A 10,000-nucleotide genomic window follows, 5' to 3' on the forward strand; every position below is an offset into this window, starting at 1 on the left:
CTTTAAGGACAGCAAATGTTTCATCGTGTTACTTGGTCTTTAAGGCCGACCACACATCGCGATCAGTCTGACGTATCATTGATATCAGAAATGAACTTTCCCGGCAAGTCATGCTTGATCATTATATGGTTAACGAGCTTTACCCCTTGACCTATAATTACTGCGATTTGCTTTCCATGTGGCGAATAACCTTTGGGCGTAATGGCAAATTCTGATGCATTTAATTACTAACTAAGTGTTTGCTTAACGGACAATATTGTTTGCCGTTCGTCACCACTACATATAAATGACCTGGGTACCAAAAAGTATTTTTAGTATCACCATGCCACAACGCAGATACTAGCCTGAGAACACACACACACACACACACACACACACACACACACACACACACACACGCGCGCGCATCCTGTTAGAGTAAAATGATAACGAAAGCTCGTGCAAAATCGATATCGATCGTATGTTTTCATCCAAAAAAAAAACAAACAAAAAAAACCCAAAAAAACCCCGGACATTGCAGTAGCAGAAGGTTAACCAGTCTAATATACAGACTACGGTTCGATGCTATAAAAACAAAATTTACTCCTAAATTGACTTGCATTTGAGGTAATGCAATTTCCATCTGTCAATGTGAACAACTGAACTTTTGTAAGATATTTTTTTTACATCATTCATTTTACAAAATCTGCACTTCAATTAGAAACGTTTTATATGACAACTCATGTTTGAAATAGCTCAGTGTTTAATTAAGAGCCCAATTGGCTTTCTGTTGTGATTTTGCTGGTTGAAGTTAATTCATTGTCTTACTTTATTTATATTTTTTTTGTTATGCTAATTCTGGAGAGAGGAATAAAAGTAGTGATGACATGAGGCATGGGTGGGGTTGGTGTGGGGAAGGGGGTGGATTTTCGTCTAAAATCACAGTTGTGGACATACCTTAAACACTGAAAAAAACGAACGAACACACACACACACACACACACACACACACACACACACACACACACACACACACACACACAAGCAACCAACTATAGAAATAAGCACACACCGTAGTACACAGTTACAACTGAAAACATGTATTTTATTTGCAATGATACCCTTGCCACCAAAATCATCAGTCCCGAACTGACGAAAACATGCAAACATTGTATTGCCAAACTGACGTTGGACCTAAGGATGAGAAATCTTATAAATCTTATAATAATAGGACTAAGAATGAAACTCAAGGGGGACACCCCCCCACCCACCCAAGGTTTAAGTTAAGGCCCCATTGTCTTTCACGGCCATTAGAGCAGTTGTTGTCTCGTTCGTCATTTATCAGATGGATTCCCCCGTCTCCTCGACAAAGGCGGCAGTACGTCGCAGGTCCTCCAGTCCTCCGTAGAGCTTCCGGGCCGCTGGGATTGGGTCGGGCCAGGTTTTCTCTCGGAGCGCTTGGTGGAGCGGGTAGGACTGCAGCAGATGTTCTGTTGTCTGGCTGCCTGTTCTGCAGGGGCACTGCTCTGTGTCGCCGATACGGAGTTTCGTGTATAGGTGGTGTTTCAGGCGGCTGTGGCCTGTCCTGAGCCCGAAAATGGCTACCTGCTCTCGACGAGTCAGCAGGTATAAGAGCAGTGAATTCATATCTACCGTACCTATGGCTCGGCACAGGCAAGACGGGGCCCAATGGTTTCCTTTCGTACCTTCTTTCTTAACCTTCCCTTTAGTGGTATGAGAAAAACCGGAGTAAAGTGCTCTTCCCCACGGACAACACCATGCCGAAACGGGGCGTCGAACCCTGTTCAGTGGTGGACGCTGGATCAGAAATACAACGTTTAATGAACCGATTTTTTCCCACGGGGGCTCCATAAGGAAACTTCAGGATTAGAAACAGGCTAAACGACATTCTATTCTCATGATCAAAGATTGGAAACAAGCTAAACGACATTACATTCTCATGATCAAGGATTAGAAACAAGCTAAACGACATTACATTCTCATGATCAAGGATTAGAAACAAGCTAAACGACATTACATTCTCATGATCAAGGATTAGAAACAAGCTAAACGACATTACATTCTCATGATCAAGTATTAGAAACAAGCTAAACGACATTACATTCTCATGATCAAGGATCAGAAACAAGCTAAACGACATTACATTCTCATGATCAAGGATCAGAAACAAGCTAAACGACATTACATTCTCATGATCAAGGATCAGAAACAAGCTAAACGACATTACATTCTCATGATCAAGGATTAGAAACAAGCTAAACGACATTACATTCTCATAATCAAAGATTGGAAACAAGCTAAACGACATTACATTCTCATGATCAAGGATTGGAAACAAGCTAAACGACATTCTATTCTCATGATCAAGGATTAGGAACAAGCTAAACGACATTATAATCTCATGATCAAGGATTGGAAACAAGCCATTCTCATGATCAAAGATTGGAAACAAGCTAAACGACATATTCTCATGATCAAGGATTAGAAACAAGCTAAACGACATTACATTCTCATGATCAAGGATTAGAAACAAGCTAAACGACATTACATTCTCATGATCAAGGATTAGAAACAAGCTAAACGACATTACATTCTCATGATCAAGGATTAGAAACAAGCTAAACGACATTATATTCTCATGATCAAAGATTGGAAACAAGCTAAACGACATATTCTCATGATCAAGGATTAGAAACAAGCTAAACGACATTATATTCTCTTGATCAAGGATTGTAAACAAGCTAAACGACATTCTATTCTCATGATCAAGGATTAGGAACAAGCTAAACGACATTATAATCTCATGATCAAGGATTGGAAACAAGCCATTCTCATGATCAAAGATTGGAAACAAGCTAAACGACATATTCTCATGATCAAGGATTAGAAACAAGCTAAACGACATTACATTCTCATGATCAAGGATTAGAAACAAGCTAAACGACATTACATTCTCATGATCAAGGATCAGAAACAAGCTAAACGACATTACATTCTCATGATCAAGGATCAGAAACAAGCTAAACGACATTACATTCTCATGATCAAGGATTAGAAACAAGCTAAACGACATTACATTCTCATGATCAAGTATTAGAAACAAGCTAAACGACATTACATTCTCATGATCAAGGATCAGAAACAAGCTAAACGACATTACATTCTCATGATCAAGGATCAGAAACAAGCTAAACGACATTACATTCTCATGATCAAGGATCAGAAACAAGCTAAACGACATTACATTCTCATGATCAAGGATCAGAAACAAGCTAAACGACATTACATTCTCATGATCAAGGATTAGAAACAAGCTAAACGACATTACATTCTCATAATCAAAGATTGGAAACAAGCTAAACGACATTACATTCTCATGATCAAGGATTGGAAACAAGCTAAACGACATTCTATTCTCATGATCAAGGATTAGGAACAAGCTAAACGACATTATAATCTCATGATCAAGGATTGGAAACAAGCCATTCTCATGATCAAAGATTGGAAACAAGCTAAACGACATATTCTCATGATCAAGGATTAGAAACAAGCTAAACGACATTACATTCTCATGATCAAGGATTGGAAACAAGCTAAACGACATTACATTCTCATGATCAAGGATTAGAAACAAGCTAAACGACATTACATTCTCATGATCAAGGATTAGAAACAAGCTAAACGACATTACATTCTCATGATCAAAGATTGCAAACAAGCTAAACGACATATTCTCATGATCAAGGATTGGAAACAAGCTAAACGACATATTCTCATGATCAAGAAGTTGAGGGTCATAGGGGGAGAAGGCGTGGGCTTGGCTGGGTGGGGTGGGTGGTGGTGGTATATCAGTGAACTTCGAAACTTTCTTGTTGCTTGAGTTAATTCTCTCTCTTGTTGCTTGATCTAACTCTCTCTCTCTCTCTCTCTCTCTCTCTCTCTCTGTGAAAGCATTAGTATACATAGGCGCCTGCGTGCGCAAGGATGTCTATGAATCTGTGTGTGTGTGTGTGTGTGTGTGTGTGTGTGTGTGTGTGTGTGCGGGCGCGCGCGCGCAAATGTGGCGGTAGTGTGTGTGTCTTTGAGCGTGTGATAATGTTCCTGTGCGTATGTATGAACGTAAAAATGTCAGGAGGCCACTGCTGCATGAAGGTGACTGCACCGTCGAAGAGAAGTAGGCAAAGCGGGAAATAGGCCAAGCGGGAAATAGGCAAAGCGGGAAGAAGCGAGGCGGGACCTGCCCCATCAGCCCACCGAGGGGTCAGCGCAGAAACAGTGGTCAGTCAGGGTCAGTGCAGTGCCAGTGGTCAGTCAGCCCAGGGTCAGAGAGTATCCGGCAGGGGACATGTGGATGCTGACCAACTGCTGATGATTGGGCTCCCCGGAGAGACGGAAGGTGGTCTGCAATGAAAGGCAGGAAAGAAGAAGAAGAAGAAGAAGAGCAACAACAACAACAACAGAACGTAGAAGAAGAAGAAGAGGAGGAGGAGGAGTAGTAGGAGGAAGAAGAAGAGGAAGAAGAAGAAGAAGAGGAGGAGGACGAGGAGGAGGAGGAGGACGAAGAAAAAGAAGAAGAAGAGGAGGAGGAGGAAGAGGAGGACGAAGAAGAAGAAGAAGAAGAAGAAGAAGAAGAAGAAGAAGAAGAAGAAGAAGAAGAAGAAGCTGTTAGAGACAAAGCGCTGCATTCACACTTAAGTTGTTTTTTTTTTCTAGGTCGTCAGTGTCCACTGAATAAAAAATAGACATGTTTCTTAGTTATTATCATACAAAGTATCTGAGTACAGGGAAGTCGCCATACTGCATGAAAGTGTTTTAGCCTATGTCTGTATCATCTGCTTTGAAGCCTAAATGTAATTATTCTGCCTGGGAGGTTCGCTTAACCCTTCATAGGGAGCCCAGGTCTACATGTGTGATGAATGATTAATCCTTCCGATGACTCACTCAATCGAACTAAGCAGCCTGCAACAGAACCCAAGCCCTGTACAAATTGACTTTAACCCTTTCACCGCCAGTCAATTTAGAGTACAAAATTCCCTTGTGGGATAAACACAGAAAAGACAGTGACTAAGAATAGCTGGGGATTCCCTGTGGAATGTAGAGAAAATATGGCCTATCCTACCACCGAACATTAAGAGCAGTAGGTTCATGGACAACAGACCAATGAATGGTCACCTTTCAGTGACATGGGTCCTCTTCCACGCCTGTGCATAAATACGAGCTTGGCGATGAAAGGGTTAAGGTCGTCAGCCTGTGGGTCGTTCAGCTTAGCTCCACGGTACATCCTTGTCGTGCTGTCCGGTTTGTCGGACGGCGATTGTTGTCTTACCTTCATAAAACTGAAACTTAGGCTGCCTTACCCGCAATTTTTGGCAGCAGCTGCTCTGACCGGAAGCCGTGAAATAGGTGGCGCTGTCGACATCCAACCGGTAGGTGGCGTTCTGAGGCAGCGTCGTGCCGTGCAGCATGGTGGCTGTGCCGTCTGCTTTGGTGATTCTGGTAAAAAAAAAAAAAAAAAAAAAAAAAAAAACAAAACGATACATAGGTAAAGAGAAATTCTTGTATGGATCTCCAGAAACCGCTCCCCACCCCCAGCCAGTGGACAACGCGACCTTCATTTCACCGAAAGAAGACCAAAGCCCATGAACAACACAACCTGTAGGGCTGTTTGCTAATGACTTGTTAAACTCCACTTTAAGGACTCCAGGCGTTTTTTCTCTCTCTCTTTCTGTCTTTGTTTTTGTCTTTGTCTTTCTGTGCCTGTCTGTCTGTCTGTCTGCCCCCTCTCTCTGTCTTCATCTCTGTCTCTCTGTGTTATTTCCCCCCTCCCTCCCATGCCATCGTAAGTTTGTTGTTGCTTTCGTTACTGTTGCTATTAGTTCCGTCTTTCTGTCTCCTTTTTTCCAGCTGTCTTCAACGCCCACCCCCACCCCCCAAATCCCCTTCTTCCACCATACCCACCCCCACGTACCGCCTCTTTCCTTCCTCTCTTCTTCCCCCCGTCGGTCCGTCCCTCCTTCCTTCCTTCCACAACCATCCCACTCACTCCCTCCCTCCTTCCTTCCACAACCATCCCACTCACTCACTCCCTCCTTCCTTCCACAACCATCCCACTCACTCACTCCCTCCTTCCTTCCACAACCATCCCACTCACTCACTCCCTCCTTCCTTCCACAACCATCCCACTCACTCACTCCCCCCTTCCTTCCACAACCATCCCACTCACTCACTCCCCCCTTCCTTCCACAACCATCCCACTCACTCACTCCTTCCTTCCTTCCACAACCATCCCACTCACTCACTCCCCCCTTCCTTCCACAACCATCCCACTCACTCACTCCCCCCTTCATTCCACAACCATCCCACTCACCTCCCCTTCCTTCCACAACCATCCCACTCACTCACTCCCTCCTTCCTTCCACAACCATCCACTCACTCCCTCCTCCCTCCTTCCACAACCATCTCACTCACTCCCTCCTCCTTCCACAACCATCCCACTCACTCACTCACTCCCTCCTTCCACAACCATCCCACTCACTCCCTCCCTCCCTCCTTCCACAACCATCCCACTCACTCACTCCCTCCCTCCTTCCACAACCATCCCACTCACTCCCTCCCTCCCTCCTTCCACAACCATCCCACTCACTCACTCCCTCCCTCCTTCCACAACCATCCCACTCACTCCCTCCCTCCTTCCACAACCATCCCACTCACTCCCTCCCTCCTTCCACAACCATCCCACTCACTCACTCCCTCCCTCCTTCCACAGCCATCCCACTCACTCACTCCCTCCCTCCTTCCACAACCATCCCACTCCCTCCCTCCCTCCCTCCCCCCTTCCACAACCATCCCACTCACTCCCCCCTTCCTTCCACAACCATCCCACTCACTCACTCCCTCCTTCCTTCCACAACCATCCCACTCACTCACTCCCCCTTCCTTCCACAACCATCCCACTCACTCACTCCCCCCTTCCTTCCACAACCATCCCACTCACTCACTCCCCCCTTCCTTCCACAACCATCCCACTCCCTCCCTCCCTCCCCCCTTCCACAACCATCCCACTCACTCACTCTCCCCTTCCTTCCACAACCATCCCACTCACTCACTCCCTCCTTCCTTCCATAACCATCCCACTCACTCACTCCCTCCTTCCACAACCATCCCACTCACTCACTCCCTCCTTCCTTCCACAACCATCCCACTCACTCACTCCCCCCTTCCTTCCACAACCATCCCACTCACTCACTCACTCCCCCCTTCCTTCCACAACCATCCCACTCACTCACTCCCTCCTTCCTTCCACAACCATCCCACTCACTCACTCCCTCCCTCCTTCCACAACCATCCCACTCATTCACTCCCTCCTTCCACAACCATCCCACTCACTCACTCCCTCCTTCCACAACCATCCCACTCACTCCCCCCTTCCTTCCACAACCATCCCACTCACTCCTCCCTTCCTTCCACAACCATCCCACTCACTCACTCCCCCCTTCCTTCCACAACCATCCCACTCACTCACTCCCCCCTTCCTTCCACAACCATCCCACTCACTCACTCCCTCCTTCCTTCCACAACCATCCCACTCACTCACTCCCTCCCTCCTTCCACAACCATCCCACTCACTCACTCCCCCCTTCCTTCCACAACCATCCCACTCACTCACTCCCTCACTCCTTCCACAACCATCCCACTCACTCACTCCCTCCCTCCTTCCACAACCATCCCACTCACTCACTCACTCCCTCCTTCCACAACCATCCCACTCACTCCCTCCCTCCTTCCACAACCATCCCACTCACTCACTCCCTCCTTCCACAACCATCCCACTCACTCCCTCCTTCCACAACCATCCCACTCACTCCCTCTCTCCTTCCACAACCATCCCACTCACTCACTCCCCCCTTCCACAACCATCCCACTCACTCACTCCCTCCCTCCTTCCACAACCATCCCACTCACTCCCTCCTTCCACAACCATCCCACTCACTCCCTCTCTCCTTCCACAACCATCCCACTCACTCACTCCCTCCTTCCACAACCATCCCACTCACTCACTCCTTCCACAACCATCCCACTCACTCCCTCTCTCCTTCCACAACCATCCCACTCACTCACTCCCCCCTTCCACAACCATCCCACTCACTCACTCCCCCCTTCCACAACCATCCCACTCACTCACTCCCCCCTTCCACAACCATCCCACTCACTCCCTCCTTCCACAACCATCCCACTCACTCCCTCCTTCCACAACCACCCCACTCACTCCCACAACCATCCCACTCACTCACTCCCCCCTTCCTTCCACAACCATCCCACTCACTCCTTCCTTCCACAACCATCCCACTCCCTCCCTCCTTCCTTCCACAACCATCCCACTCACTCACTCCCTCCTTCCTTCCACAACCATCCCACTCACTCCCTCCCCCCTTCCTTCCACAACCATCCCACTCACTCACTCCCTCCCTCCTTCCACAACCATCCCACTCACTCACTCCCGCCTTCATCCTCCGGCACTCCCATCCCTCACCCACCACCCCCATCTATCACCACCATCTCATGGTTAAAGCAGTATTTCATCTGAAAATATCACAACACAAATACAATAAAACTGTACAGGACAATAAGAAAGTCTTGTATCATTAAATCCAGTCGTATTGTACATGTACAACAATTGCTAAATTTCTAACACGGATGTCTCTGTTGGTAGATATCTAAACATTGTAGCAATGAATTATAAACAAAAGAAATGAAAAAGAATCTATATAATAATTATTATTCGTTGTATGAGAGGACATTTGTAAGCCCAATCTAATGATGCAAAAGACCTAAGCGTTTACAAATGAAAAGCACAGTGGCATGTGCATACTAAAAACACACGCAATATACCTGCGTGCACACAAATCCTCCCGCTCCATCCTCAGCCCACAAACCCACTCTCATTCCACACACACACACACACACACACACACACAGGCATACCATGGCTGCTCAATGTATACAAACATGTGCACGTTTAAAAAGTAGAAAACAACAAAGAACAAAAATAATTTTGAAAAATTGATTGATTGATTGATTGATATGGATATCCTCGGTTGGGGACCAGGCTCTAAGCGCTTTACAAACACGGGGTCATTAAATTGCACAACAGGCTGCCTACCTGGGTAGAGCCGACTGACGGCTGCCACTGGGCGCTACTCAATCGTTTCCTGTGTCATTCAATCAGATTTCAGGCAGGCACACATATACACTCAGACAGATATGTAACATTTTACGTGTATTACCGTTTTCGTTATTTACCCCGCCATGTAGGCAGCCATACTCCGTTTTCGGGGGCGTGCATGCTGGGTGTGTTCTTATTTCCATAACCGTACCGAATGTTGACATGGATTACAGGATCTTTAACGTGCGTATTTGATCTTCTGCGCGCGTATACACACGAAGGGGGTTCATGCGCTAGCACGTCTGCACATATGTTGACCTGGGAGATCGGAAAAATCTCCACCCTTTACCCACCAGGCGCCGTCACCGAGGTTCGAACCCGGGACCCTCAGATTGAAAGTCAAACGCTTTAACCATCCGGCTTCTGCCCCCGAATTGAAGACAAAAACTAGTTACAAATTTGAATGGCTGAAAAAGAATAAGTTTTCAAAGAGGTTCTGAACACAGCCGAAAAACAAGGGAAACAAGAGGCAACGATGTGGTGGTTGAGAGGCGGCGGAGACAGAGACAGAGACAGAGACATAGACAGGAGGGTGGCATCTCACCCCTCGTCCAGCGGCTGCCAGCGGTGGGTACCCGCCTCCTTGATGGCCATGTACACAGGTACCCCTTGGGCTGGGCAGCCACGGCCACTGTCGTGGATTCGAACCGCTAGTGGACAGCGGGGACCACCGCCACCACCATCGCTCAGGGAAACCTTATGTGGACACAATGGTTTGGAATGAAAAGATGGGGTGAATTGAATTGACTGGGTGTACGGACATACAGGGACAGACAG

At 46.7% G+C, this 10,000-nt stretch overlaps 1 protein-coding gene across 2 annotated transcripts in view; it reads right to left on the reverse strand.

Moving 5' to 3' along the window:
* Window positions 1–3,292: 3,292 nt before the first annotated feature.
* LOC143299011 (transthyretin-like) overlaps window positions 3,293–10,000 on the reverse strand; it is an 11,604-nt gene continuing 4,896 nt past the window's right edge. The window contains exons 2-4 of one of the 2 annotated variants that reach the window (XM_076612083.1): window positions 9,768–9,919; window positions 5,358–5,493; window positions 3,293–4,401 (exon numbers count right to left, since the gene is read on the reverse strand). In XM_076612083.1, the coding sequence (XP_076468198.1) occupies window positions 4,312–4,401; window positions 5,358–5,493; window positions 9,768–9,919 (378 nt within the window). In that variant the 3' untranslated portion in view covers window positions 3,293–4,311. The remainder of the gene's footprint in view (window positions 4,402–5,357; window positions 5,494–9,767; window positions 9,920–10,000) is intronic. The other variant, XM_076612084.1, reaches the window with a different exon arrangement.

This window comes from Babylonia areolata, chromosome 24, assembly GCF_041734735.1.
Source record: "Babylonia areolata isolate BAREFJ2019XMU chromosome 24, ASM4173473v1, whole genome shotgun sequence".
Taxonomy (NCBI): domain Eukaryota; kingdom Metazoa; phylum Mollusca; class Gastropoda; order Neogastropoda; family Buccinidae; genus Babylonia; species Babylonia areolata.